Source organism: Electrophorus electricus, chromosome 13 (genome assembly GCF_041902795.1).
Source record: "Electrophorus electricus isolate QZ-2024a chromosome 13, ASM4190279v1, whole genome shotgun sequence".
In the NCBI taxonomy this organism is placed as follows: domain Eukaryota; kingdom Metazoa; phylum Chordata; class Actinopteri; order Gymnotiformes; family Gymnotidae; genus Electrophorus; species Electrophorus electricus.
This window is the reverse complement of record NC_137509.1, coordinates 9,108,963-9,126,838: the sequence shown is the minus strand read 5'-3', so window position 1 is coordinate 9,126,838 and position 17,876 is coordinate 9,108,963. Positions and strand designations below refer to the sequence as shown.

Sequence of the window (17,876 nt, the reverse complement as noted above, 5' to 3'; positions counted from 1 at the left end):
GAGGTCTGTAGCTGCTGTCAGAGTGGAGACAGAGCAGGGCCGCACAGGTCCAGAGAGTCGCTCACTCACACACGCCCACACACACACACACACACACACGCCCACACACAAACACACATACACACACCATACACACACACACACACACACACACACACACATACATATACACATACACACGCCCACACACACACACACACACACATACACCACACACACCACACACACATACATGCCCACACATACACATACATACACCATACACACACACACACACACACACACACACACACACACATACATACATACATATACACATACACACGCCCACACACACACACACACATACACCACACACACATACATGCCCACACATACATATACATACACACACACACACACACACACACACACACTATATATATATATATATATATATAGGAATTAAAGCGAACATCTGTAAAGGTGTGGGGGGGGGGGTGCGTGTTGCTTCCAAAAGGACCATAAAAATCCGGTCAAAATCTTTGAGAGAAAAACTGTTTATTTCTCAAGGTCAAGGCTCAGAGGTTTTCCTAATTTCATCTGTGTGTGTGTGTGTCTCTCTCTCTGTCTCTGTCTTCTTCATTTCTCTTGTCTGTGTGTCTGCTGTGTGTGTCTTTGTCTCTGTCTGTGTTTCTCTGTGTGCGCACGTGTCCGTGTGTGTGCGTAGGACCTTCGTGTGCGAGAACTGCTGGGCTTGGTCAAAGGCGAGGGGAATGCGGAAGGTAAGCTAGTGACAGTTGTCTACGGCAACGACCTGGTCAACGTCTCCTTCCTCAACTTCCAGGCCATGCAGGAGGACACTGCCAAGGTAACCATGGAGACTGGCCCCTGGACCCTTGGCCAAGTCGCCCTTAAGACATACATGACTTATTTATGTGTGTCGTTCCCTTACACCAGAAAATGATTTCAGTAGTTTCCCCTTTTTTTACTCTTTGTTGTTGATGCCTTTTCCTTCTTTAGTTTATTTCTTTAATAGGACTTCCTGAAACTTTACTCACATGGTCTGTGTGTGTGCGCGTGTGTCTATATTTGTCACAACCGTATCGCCAGGTGTGGACCGAAGAGCTGTTTAACCTTGCTACAAACATACTGTCACAAAATGCCTCGCGCAACACCTTCTTATTCAAAGCGTGAGTACTGTGTGTGCGTGCGCGTCTGTGTGTGTGAGAACTAGTCTGAGTGTGTGCACATGGTCAAACACGCCCCTTATCAGCTCTGATTAACTCCTCCAATAGAAGACCTGTCATTTAACGCCATGCAGCTCACAGTGTTTCGCAGAGTGCCATAAACATGCAGAAACACTCCTCTCTCATCCCTCTGTCTTCTCTCTCTCTCTCTCTTTCTCTCTCTGTTAAAGGTACTAAAAGCGTGCTGACATTAGAAGCTGCAATAACACTTCTGGTCTCTTTTACTATACGAGTCGCGCAGATTTATTTCTTAATGCCGAGGGAATTGCAACCTAGAGACAGAGACAATGCTGAAGTGACAGATGGTCAGACACTCCCAGTCCGCCTTCACCGGTTTTCTTTGTTTGTGTTTGTTTGTGTTTTTTTAAACACATGTTGTTTCTCCCTGTTCTCCCCACAGATACACCAAGCTCACTCTGCAGTCGACCCAGGACGGGAGGATCCCAGTGAAGAAGTGAGTGACGTGCGCTGCCGAGCGAGCGCGTGCTCCTGTCCACCGTGCCCACCACATCTCCTTTCACCAAACCACCTCCCACTTTCACTTTCGGTTCTGCTGAGTGGAACTGGGTGACATGGCAGTGAAAGCCTTGCCAAAGTGAATGCAAACTAGATGGAAATAAAGATGATATTAGCACTCATTGTTTTATCCGATTTCTCTCTCTCTGTGTGTGTCTCTCTCTCTCTCTCTCTCTCTCTCTGTCTCTGTCTCTCCGTCTCCCTCTCAGTATTCTGAAGATGTTCTCCGATAAGAGGCGAGTGGAGACTGCACTGGAGCATTGTGGCCTTTTGACTAAGAGGGTACTTCTTAGTAATTATTAATTAATTATTCATACCATTAATCAATATGCCGATCATCAGTAACCTTTATAGCCTGTTCTCTGTAGGAGCGTCCCCGTGTGTGAATACCTTCTGCGTTGTCAACATAACTGTTGGGCAGTAGCGTTCACCTCCATATGTCTTCTGTAGCTCGCTCTTCTCTTTATAATTTTTTCATCTCATTCTGTTTTACTACCACATGATTATTAAAGGCTTGGTTGTTTATTAAAGGTGGTGTTTGTTCTCTGACTCTGCCTTTCATCTGTGTTTCCTCATTCTTCCTTTGCATAATGTAATGGTAACATTTGTGTATGTGGTTTTGGGTTGGCAAGTGGTCCTGTGGAAAAGGCCACTCACTGCTGAGAGCCTGGTTTTTGGTTCGTTTTTAGTTTAGTTTTTTTGGTGTGCACTGCCCTCTGTTGGGAAACAGCAGTACATTGAAAACCTTGGAAGGCCTGAAGTCACGTGTATAGGAAACGTAGGGTGCGTGCCTAATTCAGTCAGTATTCACCAAACCTCTGCTCAGTTAACCCTGGACCTTTAGATCTGATGGATCATGGCCCTTTTTGTCTGTGTCTGCTTGTTTGCTACTCAAGCCACTCATCTGTAGAGCAGCAGTGACCTAGATTAAGCAGACTAGTATATGAGTAATGCAAAGCTTTTTATATGTCCTCAAAGATGATGCATCAGTTTGCGTTACACAAGCTGTGTCCTGTTGAGCAGTGAGCATTGTGAGGAGACATGGTCTCATTTTCTCCTCTCAGGCAGATGGGATCAAGCTGGACGAGTTCACGTGGGAGAAGTTCCAGAGCTTCCTCAACAACTTGTGCATGAGGCCTGAGATTGACCACATCTTCATGGAGCTGTGGGTGGAGGCGGTTCATGACTTCACATTTCTCTGGAACATTGATCTGAACCTGGACAAGACTGGCAGTACAGGAAGTTTGGAGTGGAGTTTTAACCGTGTGTGTGTGTGTGTGTGTGTGTGTGTGTGTGTGTGTGTGTGTGTGTGTGTGTGTGTGTGTGTGTGTGTGTGTGTGTGTGTGTGTGTGTGTAGTGGATCTAAAGGAAAGCCCTTCCTCTCTCTGGATCAGCTGATGGACTTCATCAACCATAAGCAGAGGGACTCGCGTCTGAACGAGGTGCTGTACCCGCCCCTCAAACGTGAACAGGTCCGCCAGATCATGGAGAAATACGAGACCAATGCCAGCCAGCTCGAGAGAGGTAACGCACTCGCATGCGCACACACACAAACAAACCCTAGTGTACTGAGGATAATGGTAGTAGGATGTGTGTGTGTGTGTGTGTGTGTGTGTGTGTGTGTGTGTGTGTGTGTGTGTGTGTAGATCAGATCTCCCTGATGGGCTTTGGTAAGTTTCTAGGAGGAGATGAAAACGCAGTCGTCCCCCCTGAAAGGTTTGACATCATGGATGATATGAACCAACCACTATCCCACTATTTCATCAACTCCTCACACAACACCTACCTCACAGGTGCATACGTACACACACACACACACACATCTGCACAAGATTTTTGTAAATTAATTAATTCCCTTTTACACCCTCTCATCGTGTATGTGTCTGTGTGTGTGTGTGTGTGTGTGTGTGTGTGTGCACACGCAGTGGGCCAGTTAACAGGGCCCTCCTCAGTAGAGATGTACAGGCAGGTGCTTCTGACAGGCTGCCGCTGTGTTGAGCTGGACTGCTGGAAGGGCCGGCCCCCTGATGAAGAGCCCATCATCACACACGGCTTCACCATGACAACTGAAATCCCTTTCAAGGTGTGGCCACCTCTTCGCACCCTTTCAACCGCCTTCCTGGGCTTCCTTCACTGCCCACTGCTCCCACAGCTTCAGAGGTCAGAGGTCATCGCCATGTCAAAAACACTCTTGTTTTCTTGCTGCTGTAGGAAGTGATAGAGGCCATTGCAGAGAGCGCGTTTAAAACCTCCCCCTACCCAGTCATCCTCTCCTTCGAGAATCACGTAGACTCGTAAGTGTGACTGTCAACTGCATGCTTGTGTGTGTGTGTGTGTGTGTGTGTCTGACAGAATGAGTCAGTAAATATGCCTCGCAGCATATTTTTTTACATTGCTCTCCAAGCTCCTGTTTAACCTCTCCCCGGTCTCCCCCACCAGCACACGACAGCAGGCTAAGATGGCCGATTACTGCCGCTCTATATTCGGCGACGCGCTACTCATTGAACCGCTGGAGAAGTACCCGGTGAGCATGGGCCGGTTGCCCACTGTGAGCTACTCTGAAACCAGATATTAGAATAACAGCGCAACACCGAACCATTTAGCTAACTTGCGAACAGGTTCCTGCAGTGATCTCCAGAAATATCAGCTCCCTTGCTGAAGACAAACCAACTGCGTTCAATGCCCCCTGGTGGTTAAGTTTATCCACTGTGCTGGCGGCATGGCCCACTTAATGAAGCTTAAGTGCCATGTGCTTGTGCTGCAGCTGGTCCCAGGTCAGCCACTGCCCAGCCCTCAGGAGCTCATGGGCAAGATCCTGATCAAGAACAAGAAGAAGCATGAGCACCGCACATGGAACGGAGGCAGCGTCAGGCGCAGGCCAGGAGAGGGAGCCGAAGAGCAAGCCTTACCTCCCAATGGTCAGCGCGCGCACACATAATTATAGGCTGACGTACGCATTTATGCACGTCCTTGCATTTTTTTTTTAATCTGACTGCTGTCACAGTCATTCAGAGTGTGAAGGATGATCTGGATTAGGACATTGTTTCCAAATCATTCTTCACGCAGTCAAGCATTAATGTGTATGATGTGTGTACGCCTGTGTCCGTGCGTAATTGGGTCTCATCGGGTCCACAGCGCGTCTACCATGATTTTGACCTTCCCCGTCTGCTTGTCATGCCTATGTCCATTTCATGTCTATTGATGAAAAGATTTGTGTTTAGACTGTTCGTTGTCTGAAGGGGAGACAAGCCAAATCATGTCCAATGGGGGCGAGAATCTGGCAGAGAGGCTTGTCAAAGACGGCGATATCCGCAAGTCCATTGGTGGGTTGGAGCCTGACTGACACTTAGTCTAAACCAATCAGGGTTCAGACTGATGTCATAATGGTGCCACTTTGTGGTTTAAGGTATAGAATCAGCACCCTGTTTCCCAAAAGCATCGTCGCACATGTGAGAGAGTGTTCAGAGTGATGCTCGCGCTACCATTTAAAGCTGGCCTTTGTGTTGCTATGCTTTGAGGAAACCGAGCCATGTTCATTAGTTTTAATGTGCTGGAGATTTTTCTGCTCATTTCTATGGTGGTTTGTTTATTTTGGTGAAGATCGTGGAGATGGAGAGAGTGATGAAGAGGAGGAGGAAGAGCTTGTGACAGACCCCAAAAAACACCTCTCTGATGAGGTACACCCCTAAAAACACCACTCTGGTGCTTTCTGTTTTATGGTACCTCTTCTCACATTTTTACAGATCATTTTAATATTTTTTATTTATTCTGTGGGAATATGGAAACAGAAGTAGACCACTGACCCACATCCTGCAGTGGGCAGTAAAAGAACAAACCAGTTGCTGACCCTTCGCCTGGGCCTTTGTAAAGTTGCCTAAACCTTTGTCTCCCCTCCCTCCTGGGTGGTCTCTCAGGGAACAGCATACAGTGAAGTGAACGCTACCGAAGAGATGTCCACGCTGGTGAACTACATCGAGCCAGTCAAATTCAAATCCTTCGAGGTCGCAACACGTGAGTCACAGATCAGTCATAAGAAAACCCAGAGATTTCACCCCCAGTGATGCTTATATGCACTCTTTAAGGTGAAGAAACATATAACCTTTTCCCCTGTGTACTCAGAGAGGAACAAGTATTTTGAAATGTCCTCCTTTGTGGAGACCAAAGGTATGGATGCACTGAAGAATTCACCCATCGAATTTGTGGAGTATCCTTTGCATTTGTTTGCGCGCGTGTGTGTGTGTGTGTGTGTGTGTGCGCGCGCACATGCAAGCATGCGTGCGCATACATTGTATTTCCTGAACTGATAATTAAAAAAAAAAAAAAACTGCTGTGTCAGATCTTTTCCAAAGGCACACGTGGGTATGCGTGCTCTTGTGTTGATGCATTTCCTGAACTGTGTGTGTGTTCAGATACAATAAGAAACAGCTGAGTCGGATCTATCCCAAAGGCACACGCGTGGACTCCAGCAACTACATGCCTCAGCTCTTCTGGAACGTGGGCTGCCAGATGGTGGCCCTCAACTTCCAGACGCTCGGTGAGTGACTCACGCTATACACCATCTGCAGTTGGAAAATGTTTCATTTCAACATTCGTTCACGCAAAGAAAAGGAAAAAAAACAAAAACTAACAAAGGGAGTGACGTGGGGGTGGGGGGGGGTGTTCCAGATCTGCCCATGCAGCTCAACATGGGCGTGTTTGAGTACAACAGCCGCAGCGGCTACCTGCTGAAGCCCGAGTTCATGAGGCGCACAGACAAACACTTCGACCCCTTCACGGAGACCATAGTGGACGGCATCGTGGCCAACACAGTCAAGATCAAGGTACATGGCCTGGTTCTGCGGAAGCGTGTTTGTGGGGTGAATGTGAAAGCGTAGACTTAGATTTGCTCTCTTTCTCTGCCTCCCAGATTGTGTCGGGGCAGTATCTGAGTGATAAGAAGGTGGGCGTGTACGTGGAGGTGGACATGTTTGGGTTGCCTGCAGACACCAAGAGGAAATACCGCACCAAAACGTCCAATAGCAACTCGATGGACCCGGTCTGGGACGACGAACCTTTTGTCTTCGTTAAGGTAACTGCTTCGCTAATACTGTTGCCATGGTGTCTGACACCGTGATGTCTGACAGTGCTGTCAGACTTGAGGTCACAAACCATGTACATCTTAACGTAAGTCAGACATGAACGTAACCTTCCCTCAGATTTAGATGAAGAACCATGTGGCTTCACTGATATGTATTGCAACAACTGTTGCTAAGGCACTGAGCAGAATATTATATATTGATAATAGTGATAGTGCAACAAACAATACAGACAAATGCAGACAAATTACATTATAAACACATACACAGACATATGCCCAGTTGAACAGGATGATTTGTTGGTGAGTTTGATCTGTTTAGTTTGATTCAAATTTGGTTCTCTCTCTCTCTAGGTGGTATTACCCACACTGGCATCTCTGAGGGTCGCTGTTTTTGAGGAGAATGGAAAGTTCATAGGTCATCGAGTTTTGCCAGTAGTAGCTTTACGGCCAGGTCAGTACAGACATAGTCGATTCTACGAAAATGACCTGGAATCTCAGATGAACTTCAGGATTTCACTGAGACCTTTAGCTGAGGTTTTGTGTGTCTGTGTGTGTGTGTTACAGGGTACCATTACATTAATCTGAAGAATGAACTCAATCAGCCTCTCTTGCTGGCCTCTCTGCTGGTATACAATGAAGTCCAGGACTACATCCCCAACCGGCACCAAGGTGAGGAGGCATGGCTTTGCTCCCATGGCCCACCAGCTCTACGGACAAATATCACACGCTTAGAAAGGAGCTTTCATTTAACCTTTCACTCAGTCACCATAGCCATACGTCTGCGTGTTAAAGTGCCACATGAATCTTTGAATGTGCTTAGATTCAGTGGAATTGCCTCTGCAGGTACTGTGACTGTGATTGATGTGACGGGTTTCCTCCCTTAAATGCACTGTTGAAACACGCCTGGCCATCAGTCCTGACACGGGGCACAGGTGGAAACAGGGTGAAAATACACTCTAACTAAAGCCTAGACTCTGTACTCAAAGTGTATGGGCGTTTAATGTCAAATGCAATGTGCTGTATTTGGACTGTCCTATGACCTGTAACATTTGTACGTACGTGTGTGTGTGTGTGTGTGTGTGTGTGTGTGTGTGTGTGTGTGTGTGTGTGTGTGTTAGTGTATGCTGAGGCTCTGACCAATCCAATCAAACATGCACTGGACCAGAGAGACAGGCAGCTGGCCGTGTTCATGGAAGACAACAATGAGTTGGTAAAGTGTGTGTGTGTACTGATACATGATTTCCAACATTACTGGAATGTAAATAGTGTGTGTCATATATAATGTAAATAGTATGTATGTCGTGTGTGTGTGTGTATTTGTGCGTGCAGCGAATCCAGGCGAAGCAGGATGAGGGAGAGAAATCAGACCCTAGTGCCATGAGCACTATAGACTTCCAGTGCATCATGCCATCTCCATCTATCCCCCCGATGGTGGCTGAGGTCATGTATGGAACAGGTACAGCACTCCACAGCAGCACCACCCACGCCCTCCCTCCTGCATCCCCTCCGCTTCATGGGCTCCATGCGTTTCATACATTAGGTGTGTCGCAGGGTTTTCTGGTGTGACATATGTGTGTGTGTTGTGTCCAGAGGTGGAGGTGTTGAGGTCCAGAATGGCTGCAGGGCTTCTGTATTTGGTTCCAAGAGGCTGGGGCTCCTCATTTAGCATTTCAAAGCCAGCAGAGCTTCAAATGCAGACCGCAAACTCATTGTATTTGTGGAGTGTTTAACTTAGCACTAACCCTGCACCTACAGAAATCCTACACTACTATAATCCTATACCACCTATACTACTGTTGATTAACTGAACAGTCTGGGACGCATTCTTTGGTATTACACTTGCTCTGCAAGTATTGCAGAGCAACATGATTTCAAATGTAATGTGCTTTACTTTGACTGTCCTGTGACCGGAAACATTTATCAAGTTGTTTGATATAGTGCCTGTGCTTAAGTTTCAGCATTGATTCCTGTATTTAGCGTTATCCTTGTTCAACAGTATCTTTGACTCTAACCCTGCTGGACTGGCTAGGATACATTCTATGAGTAGATGACAAAAAGTCACTCTGGATAGGAACGTCTGCTAAATGCCCAAAATGTGAATGTAAAATGTAAATTAATTAGTGAAACTGACTGGGTGGAACAAAATCCCTGTGAGGTTTTTTCTTTTTGAAATTTTCTTTGGGATGAATAATGGCATTGGTGTTGTGGTGACATCATTATGGCCATCTCAACATTATAGTATTTTGTGGTGTGTGTGTGTCTGTGTCTATGCACGTGGGTGCGTGTGTGTCTGTGTGTCTGTGTGTGTGTGTGTGTGTGTGTGTGTGTGTGTGTGTGTGTGTACACAGACATTTGAGTGTACATATGTGTGCATACCTCTGTGCATGTGCCCATATGGTTATGTCTGAAACATCGTCCCAGTCTCGCTGATGCTTTGTAACTTGTCTGAGTGACCTGCTTGTCATTGTGTGTAATATTTTAGGCCAGAAAGAAGACCTGGTCCACAGTATATTAACAGGTATGGTATAGCAGCCTTCATCCTCATCCTCATCCTCCTCCTCCTCACCTTCATTACTCAACCTCAGCATGCTCAACAAGCTTAGCATTCATCTACATTCGATCTGGACAAACTTTTTAGCAAGTGTGTGTGTCTGTGTGTGTGTGTGTGTGATAGTGATAGAGCCTCAGTCCATAGATGATTTCAGGAAACATAAGTCCTATATGAAGCTGATGAAGAAGCAGTGCAAAGAACTGAAGGAACTACGCCAGAAGCATCTCAAGAAGGTTAGTAAACACACAAACACAGACGCGCACACAAAACACTCGCTGCACTCACTCCCGACACATACCGGTGTAACAGTGCGCGCTGGTGAACATGGCACGATCATCAGTCATCATCCTTGACTGTGTGTTTGTGTGCATGCGTGTAGGTGTGGGCCCTCAGCAAGGAGCAGAAGACGAAGAATACCCAGCCTAACACGGATATCCAGAGACGCAAGAGTCAAGTGGAGAGAAAACTCCGCATCAGTGTAAAGAAAAAGTATGAGAAGGGAGAAAGTAGAGGGAGGGGCGGGGCAAGGGGAGTCGGGAGGGGCTTTGGCAGCATACATTTTGTATGGAGTCAACAATGAAGCTGGATTTTATAGCTACTGTGTGTGTGTTCTAACAGCGAGCCTGAGGAGGCAGCGCAGGGAGAGATGGAGAAGCAGGCGGTGCTGCTCAGGGAGTGGCAGATGCAGGAACTGGTGGAACTCCGCAAAAAGCAACAGCAGCTGGAGAAAGAGAAAAAGCTCACTCACATCAATGAGGTACCACAAGCGCGCACGTGCACACACACACACACATGCACGTGTGCGTGCACACAGTGAAGGCTGAACTCTTCGTCTGTTGTGTTCCAGTCACATCAGAAGCTAAAAGAAATTGCTCAGGAATGCCAGTCAGCCCAAATAAAGAAACTGAAGGAGATGTGTGACAAGTAAGTCACTTTTCCTCTGTCTCTCTGTCTCACTCTCCCTCTTTCACCCTCTCTCCTTCCTGCCCGGCCTCCTGTGCCTGTGTCCTGGGTATGTTCTACCTTGATCCATCTATTTCCTCCTCTGCCACCAGAGAGAAGAAGGACCTCCAGAAGGTCCTGGACAGAAAAAGGCAGAACAGCATCATGGAGGCCAAGAAAGGGGACAAAGAGAAGGCGGAGTCGTAAGTAACAGCATGGCCTGCGTGGGCAGGCTCGTCACACAGGTGCTCCGCCCCCTCTGCCACGGCTGGACAGCTGCCTTGTCCACGCTGAAGGATGAGCGATAACGGAATTGCTCCATGAATGTCCTCTGCTACTGTTATCTTCGGCATTTGTTGAAATCTTGCAGTCTTGAGTATGATTCTCTCTTTTACCCTGCAGTGAACTGACTGAGATCAATAGGAAACACATCCAAGAATCTGTGAGCTTAATCCTCAGGGTATGAGCGCTCCACTTCGCACTTATTTTAGTGTAGAAACATGCAGCTTGTACACTTTTCACTCACTCATTCATCATACACACCGCACACGCATCCATATATTGCAGTCATGATTGCATCCTGTGTCTGCAGATGGATGAAAGTCAGGAGAAGCGTCAGGAAAGGCTGAAGGTGCAGCACAGGGAAATCTTCCAGGAGCTGGAGGAGGACCTGCCCCTGGTGTGTCTATGCTGCCCCCCCCCCCCCCCCCACCTCCTGGCTGGGCTGCTTTTGCACGTTTCACTTCTCACGCTTTGATTTTGTTTGTTTTTTTGTTTTTTTTTCGTTTCTATAGTTGTTTTGATAAGTTTTTGGTTCTAGCTTCTGGCAGACACTCCAGAGCAATTTACAGAAATACTGAGAAACTAGTAACTGAGAACTCCCTCTCTATGTCTGTCTTTTTCTCTCTCTCTCTCTCTCTCTCTCTCTCTCTCTCTCTCTCTCTCTCTCTCTATCCCCCTCTCTGTGCCTCTGTCTCTCTGCCGTACCACCCCACCACAGCAACAGAAGAGTTTGGAGCGGGAATGCTTGGCGGAGCTCCAGCGCGTTCCCGAAGAGATCTGCTGCTACCTGCAGGGGGAGCTGGAGAGCAAAGGTCTCCGCAGCGACGCGCTCTTCAGTCAGCTCCCCAGTCTGGATAACGCCGGGTCGGGATCGGGCCCATCCTCCACCTGCAGCACCCCCTCTTTGTCCTCCCCCAGTCACAGCTGGAGCCAAAGCCTGGACCACAGCACCTCGCTGGGAGACTCCTCCTCCTCCAGCACGCCCGCGACGTCCGAGTCCGAGCTCACGGCCGTGTGACTGCTTTAGTCTGACCGCTTCTCTCCTTCATCACTCCCTCGCGCTCTCCTTTTGCATTCGTTCTCTCGTGTTTCCCACTGGATTGTGATAGAAATAGTCTTACTAAAAGGTGTATAAATGTTTTTAATGGATTTGGTTTTTTTTGGGTTTTTTTACAGTTTAATTTTTTTCTTTTTTTATCTCACACACACAGACACACACTTGCACCTTCCACAACTGGTTTGAGTTCTCTTCACTGCAAATGGTCTCACTGGGTTTCATCTGGAAAGTCTACATTTCTTTTGATCATTAGTCTTTTATGAATGCGTTTCTTTCTTTTAACCAAAGTTATGTTTGTAGCCAAAACTATAATGGATTGTTCTCTAGCTTTAATTACGCGGGCAGTCATACATACTGATGCCTGTGTGTCAAGCATTTGTGCAAAGGAGGGAGTTTTAAAGAGACAATCTTATTTATTTATGTGGCGCGGGAGGCCTGGGGAGCATTAACTGTAGTACGCCGAGTCATCCTGCAGGTGGCAGTGTAGCTTTAACGTTACCGTAGGTTACTTGTGACTATAATGCTTATCTAGGATAATGCTTAATCTGAATGGTACTTGTTTACATAATGATGCGCAGATGGCCAGTCCTATAAGACAACTGCCCTCCCTCCATACAATAAAGTTAATTCTCACTACATATTTCTGCAATAGGCAAAATGCATTGATATAATGGGTATTTTACTGCATGATTGTGTGTACGTGTGTACGTGCATGTGTGTATTCTTGCAGAGGGGTGTGTGTGTGTGTGAATAGTGATTAGTGATTCTGGTCATTTTGTTTTTAACTTCTCACCTTAATCTTAATTTTTAGGTACAAACCCCCCAATCATCTTTCTTCCTCTGTCTCTCTGCATCCCTCCCTATTCTGTCTCCCCTCTCCCTCCATCTGTGTGTCTCACCGTTCCCTCCATCTCCCTGTCTGTGACACGGTTTATTCTAATCCTTCCTTTCTAATTCAGTGTGTAATTGATGTGCTGATCCTCTGCACTGTGCTCCATCCAAACCACTACCATTTTGGAAGCTTGGCAGTGTTTACCTTTCGCCTCGTGCCACCCTCAACCTGCCACAAAGTGGCAAGCAGACCCAACAAATCATGTCCCCATCTCATTCAGACCTTGCGAGGGACGTGCCAAAATCTGGATCTCAAGCCATGGAACAGTCGAATGGAAAAGCCTTCGTGGTAGTCAGAGGTCGAGGCTCAGTCTCATAACCGTGTTGTGTAATAGACAGAGAAGTGCAGTACATCTGAGCCGAGTGCCGTTGGGATTTATAGCGTGGAACGGATTGGATTTGACCTCTCATTTAAGGATTCATCTTTATCGTGCTCTGTGGTATTTATCCGTAATCTTCGTTAATGGATGAGAGCCTCTTTTTAAGTAAACAGACTGCAGCTCCTTTTCCTGTTCCTCTCCATTATGCGTTCTTTTTCACACCTTTTCCTTATGCCCCATTATCTCTTCTACTGCTCCAGTCTTCACCCCCCACCGGTCATCAAACATCTATAATTACACGTGATTGTGTGAATGATGACACACACAGTTAGTTTAATCAGCCATTTTGCAGTCCATTTGTGTGGAGCATCTAAATGATTCAGCTGTTGATACAGAGATGGTCCTTGCTCGTCAGAGCAGAGTTAAGAGACTGCTTGCCTTTAAAACCATAGAGAAAGTTTAGATTCAAAGGTCCTTTAGGGCTGAACCAGGATTTTGGCAGGAAATCCTGTGAAACCTTAGACCACCATCCCATGCTAAGAAGAAGGCTGTTGTGTGTCTGTGAGAGTAGACCAGTGCTATAGGGAAAGCCACTGGGGGGGGAATAATCCAGGGCTAAGGAGAAGGCTGTGGGTGTGTGGGTGTGTGTGGTCCATTGCTAAGGGAAAGCCACCATGTGGGTATGGGTGTATCCAGTTCTAAGGGAAGGTCATTGTGGGTGGGGGGTGTAGTCCATTGCGAAAGGTAAGGCTGTCGTGGGTGTAGGAGACGGGCAAGAATGTTCATGGCAGCAGCTGAGGACTCCCCGTCTCCATGTAACCTGATGTCTTTAATAATGTGGCCAAAGGTTTAAATGCCCATCTAAATGGGGAAAATGGTACTGTTTTATAATGTATGATGAGAATTTTTGTTGGTATAGATTCTTTAAAATATACATTTAATTTTTGTATATGATCTTGGGTTTTAAATATGGCTGTTATGTCAGTATCTTAAATACGAATGGTGACATTGATTGTGGATCATGTTAGTCATGATTTTATGTGAGTTCTACTACTGACTAGAGGGGAGAGTTCCAGGTGATGTGTGGTGTGTTATTACATATGAGGGAACCTTCAGAGTATAATAAAGATGTCAACTTTTAGTACCTGTCCTACAAAGTTTCCACAACAAACAAGCAGTCCAGTTCTCTCTCCAAACCCTCAAACACATCTATCATTGTATTCATGAGTGGGAAACTTCTAACACATCCAAGCCCCCAAGCAGTCTACTTTTCACTGTTCTTTTAAATGTTTGTGTAAAATTGCATGTGCCACAGCTGATATTGGTCTTCATTTTGCTTTTATGAACTCTGGAACTCCTGTGGATAGTAAATCCTTGTGCTTGTGGAGACACTAAAGACAGCAAGTTTTTCTTCATATAAACAGCAGCCCTTGTGGTTCTTGTACATTTTAAGAGTTTCATATTCAATTGTTCCTAAGGCCAGACACCAGAGACATGGAAAAATCGAATTACTTTGTTACATTATTTAACTGTGTTGTAATTGGTTAAATTCTTATATTCGTCAGGATTTTTTTTTCTTTTCCATTTTAACATTGGTGCACTTTTATTTTTCTTCCCTTTATCTTTTGATTTTTTTTTGTTTGTTTTTTTTTTTGCTTTTTGTTTTGTTTTTAACATATGTATTGTAGAGATATTACAAACAGATTGAATATCTGTTCTGTAGATCCAGTCTGATGGATTCAGCACAATACGTAGTTAAGTACAGTTAAGACATATTTAAGTAGTACTTCTTGCCATTCTTATTCTTAAAGGTAGAAGAATGGTTTGGCTGACATAAAGAGAACAGTGTTGTAGCCTATTTCTGTAAACCACAGATAGGAGTTCCAAAGCAAGCCTGAACAAGCCTGGACTGACGGCAGAATGGCTGCTTCCCCGAGACTCATAGATTAAGCCAAGTGCATGTGATTTTTCCTATCTCTCTATCTCTTGCTTTTTTTCTCTCCTACTCTCCACCTTCTGCGTTTCCTGATCTTTCTTACTGAAACACTGTAAGTAGAGAAATGCTGGTCTGGATTGTGAAAGGGAACAATTATAGCTCTGGGTGTAAGTTTTATTGCCTCGGTGGGATGATGTATGGAACTGTACATTCAATAAATAGAAGATTTTGTCAGAAATGGCTGCCCTCCTCGAGTATTCAGCTCTTCTTTTTAAACAGGAGGAAAGTTGTGAAACAGTCAGTTTCCCCTCCACAACCAGAAAGGTGTGATTGTTCCATTAAGACCCAACACATTCTCACTTTTGAGTTTTTGATCTGTAAATTTTTACAATACTTAATTGGAAACATCTAAAAACTAGATGTTACTGATGTTGATGGCTGAAAATATCCATAAAATGTCTGGTGACTGACTTGACTGACTACTGCTGGGATTTGTACACAGTGTCACTCCTAGGTTGAGTATGGTCTATGGGGTTTGTACACAGTGTCACTCCTAGGTTGAGTATGGTCTATGGGGTTTGTACACAGTGTCACTCCTAGGTTGAGTATGGCCTATGGGGTTTGTACACAGTGTCACTCCTAGGTTGAGTATGGTCTATGGGGTTTGTACACAGTGTCACTCCTAGGTTGAGTATGGTCTATGGGGTTTGTACACAGTGTCACTCCTAGGTTGAGTATGGTCTATGGGGTTTGTACACAGTGTCACTCCTAGGTTGAGTATGGTCTATGGGGTTTGTACACAGTGTCACTCCTAGGTTGAGTATGGTCTATGGGGTTTGTATGCATCAGTGTCACTCCTAGGTTGAGTATGGTCTATGGGGTTTGTATGCATCAGTGTCACTCCTAGGTTGAGTATGGTCTATGGGGTTTGTATGCATCAGTGTCACTGCTGGGGTGAGTATGGTCTATGGGGTTTGTATGCATCAGTGTCACTGCTGGGGTGAGTATGGTCTGCTCTGTAGAAATGACCAACTAACACTGGTTATGTGGTCCAAAAACAGCCACTGATGAGGAGGTTGGTGGCTGACCCAAACTGAATGGCAAAAGATGAGAGATTAGAGGGCCAGAATCATAACACTTGCATAACACGTTCAAAACAGCACTGCCAAAATTGTAATCCACCTAATATTATCCCACCTGATAAACTTATGAAAAAATGCTTCCTATAGTATTGTCTAAACTTCCAGGTAAATCAATAAAGTGCATTTGATTTACATCAAACCCTGCACCACCAGAGATAATAGGGAATTTCAGCAGCCAAAACAGCACTGCCAAAATTGTACTCCCCTAATATTATCCATCCCGATGAACAAAGAGAAAATGCCCCATATGGAATAAATTAGACTCCAAGATAAGTAACCAGCGTAACTTTGATTTAAACTACACCTTGCAGAGATATGAGGCAGGAGTATAACTTTGGCGAGTGTCATGTTGGCATTGAACACACTGAATTAAGACTTGGTATTTCAAATTACATTTTTATGTAGTTATTCTAAGTATATGTAAATGTTTATCCACCTCTTCTAACAATTACGGGAGGAAATGATCGCCTGCGTAGTCCACATCAGGCCAGTATAGGTGTCAGCGGGGGCTGCACCGGTTTTGGGGATGTAATCTAGCAGCTGCATTCCCTGTTCAAAAGACTCTTCTACTAATCGTCAGGTCTTATACGTATTCGATTCACCAAGTGCTATCCGTGTCACCGTCATATTCTTTGTTTGCCTTTACGAAATGTTCTGATGTTTACCGAGAAGGATATGGCAAATATATCACTCTTGCATATAAATAAACACAGCGTGGGGGGGAAAAAAATGGACGTAGTCTTCACGCGCGTGCACGCGAAGGGAGTTGCCGCGCAACGCCTCACAAAATGTGTGTTTACGTGGTACACGTCACACTGGCGAGAATTAGCGCGCGGTCAGCTTAACTTTACGTTCACCTGTGACCAAAGTGAGAGCTTTGCATGAGAACATGCATGATTGCGCTGAGGGGATTACTTCAGTACTACTTCTAAATCATGACAGAGCAGCAAAATTGTGTTCCACCTCAGTTTGTATCTGCTTATAGTTTCTTCCACTGTTGCACCTAAATTCTAATTTCCTACGGCAAGGGGTGGTGGTTTTCTGAGATTCTGCTCTCTCGACACCTTCCTGTTCGTGTACTCCTACTACTGCAGTCGCAGGGTTTTCCATCATGGTCACTCCAAACATACGAAACGTGCTTTTTAAGTAGTCAGTTACCTAAATGGGTGATTGTGCATCATTTTGATGACGACTTACATGTCTGGCCAAACACTGTTAAAAAAGCATCATGCCGTGTATATCGGCTCCTAATCCTCACCTTTACCATCTGACGGGTTCAGGTGGTATTTTTCACTGAGAGGTTTTATGATTCGCTTAAGTTATATGCAAACTAGTACAAAATGCGGTAGCACCATATATCATGCTAATGGTAAAATACGTCTGTAATAAACATTTATGAATGATGAAACGTGTTTCCGTAGAGTTATTTGTTCTTAACGTCACGCTATCTGATGGTAGATTTTATGAATTTGTCCCATAGTCTCTGTATATAGTATAATATAGCGTAAATACATAAATAAATGTTTCTAATAAAGTGGGTGGCAGGTGTATATGGACAGACTAAATTTCCAGCCGGAACAGCAAACCCATGCGTGAGAAGTGTAACTTTTTTAAAATCCCCTTTAGAAGGCTTTTTGTTAGTCTGTTTATTTCATATCCTCTGTCCTATCTAACAGCGGTGGGCCGAGGTAGCCTTCTTCCCGGGGAATCTAGATCTACCCCTGGAGCTCACGGGAGAAGGGCAAAGGAGGATTCTTTTTGCCGCAAAACGCTTTTCCTTAAGACTGATTAAAAAAAACTGCGTTCACAAATAGCACTTCAAGATAGACGGGCCGACTTAATTTTTTTTTTCTGAAGTAGAACATTTTTTAAAATCCTAATCCTAAATTCTGGCGTTGATTTGAGGAAAGTAATAAGTTTTTAGTGAAATGGC

At 45.2% G+C, this 17,876-nt stretch overlaps 1 protein-coding gene across 1 annotated transcript in view; it reads left to right on the top strand.

Annotated features, from left to right (window-relative positions):
* Positions 1 to 15,039, top strand: part of plcb3 (phospholipase C, beta 3 (phosphatidylinositol-specific)) — a 34,025-nt gene extending 18,986 nt beyond the window's left edge. The window contains exons 4-34 of the mRNA XM_035519725.2: positions 710 to 850; positions 1,093 to 1,172; positions 1,630 to 1,683; positions 1,955 to 2,027; positions 2,810 to 2,910; positions 3,103 to 3,269; positions 3,392 to 3,538; positions 3,671 to 3,828; positions 3,957 to 4,039; positions 4,185 to 4,269; positions 4,510 to 4,663; positions 4,967 to 5,068; positions 5,346 to 5,422; positions 5,660 to 5,756; positions 5,865 to 5,949; positions 6,155 to 6,279; positions 6,411 to 6,565; positions 6,652 to 6,813; positions 7,174 to 7,273; positions 7,387 to 7,491; positions 7,941 to 8,032; positions 8,152 to 8,278; positions 9,305 to 9,340; positions 9,497 to 9,606; positions 9,753 to 9,862; positions 9,992 to 10,130; positions 10,221 to 10,297; positions 10,429 to 10,518; positions 10,718 to 10,775; positions 10,908 to 10,994; positions 11,316 to 15,039. Of these exons, the coding sequence (XP_035375618.1) occupies positions 710 to 850; positions 1,093 to 1,172; positions 1,630 to 1,683; positions 1,955 to 2,027; positions 2,810 to 2,910; positions 3,103 to 3,269; positions 3,392 to 3,538; positions 3,671 to 3,828; positions 3,957 to 4,039; positions 4,185 to 4,269; positions 4,510 to 4,663; positions 4,967 to 5,068; positions 5,346 to 5,422; positions 5,660 to 5,756; positions 5,865 to 5,949; positions 6,155 to 6,279; positions 6,411 to 6,565; positions 6,652 to 6,813; positions 7,174 to 7,273; positions 7,387 to 7,491; positions 7,941 to 8,032; positions 8,152 to 8,278; positions 9,305 to 9,340; positions 9,497 to 9,606; positions 9,753 to 9,862; positions 9,992 to 10,130; positions 10,221 to 10,297; positions 10,429 to 10,518; positions 10,718 to 10,775; positions 10,908 to 10,994; positions 11,316 to 11,615 (3,477 nt within the window). The 3' untranslated portion in view covers positions 11,616 to 15,039. The remainder of the gene's footprint in view (positions 1 to 709; positions 851 to 1,092; positions 1,173 to 1,629; positions 1,684 to 1,954; positions 2,028 to 2,809; positions 2,911 to 3,102; positions 3,270 to 3,391; positions 3,539 to 3,670; positions 3,829 to 3,956; positions 4,040 to 4,184; positions 4,270 to 4,509; positions 4,664 to 4,966; positions 5,069 to 5,345; positions 5,423 to 5,659; positions 5,757 to 5,864; positions 5,950 to 6,154; positions 6,280 to 6,410; positions 6,566 to 6,651; positions 6,814 to 7,173; positions 7,274 to 7,386; positions 7,492 to 7,940; positions 8,033 to 8,151; positions 8,279 to 9,304; positions 9,341 to 9,496; positions 9,607 to 9,752; positions 9,863 to 9,991; positions 10,131 to 10,220; positions 10,298 to 10,428; positions 10,519 to 10,717; positions 10,776 to 10,907; positions 10,995 to 11,315) is intronic.
* Positions 15,040 to 17,876: the final 2,837 nt, after the last annotated feature.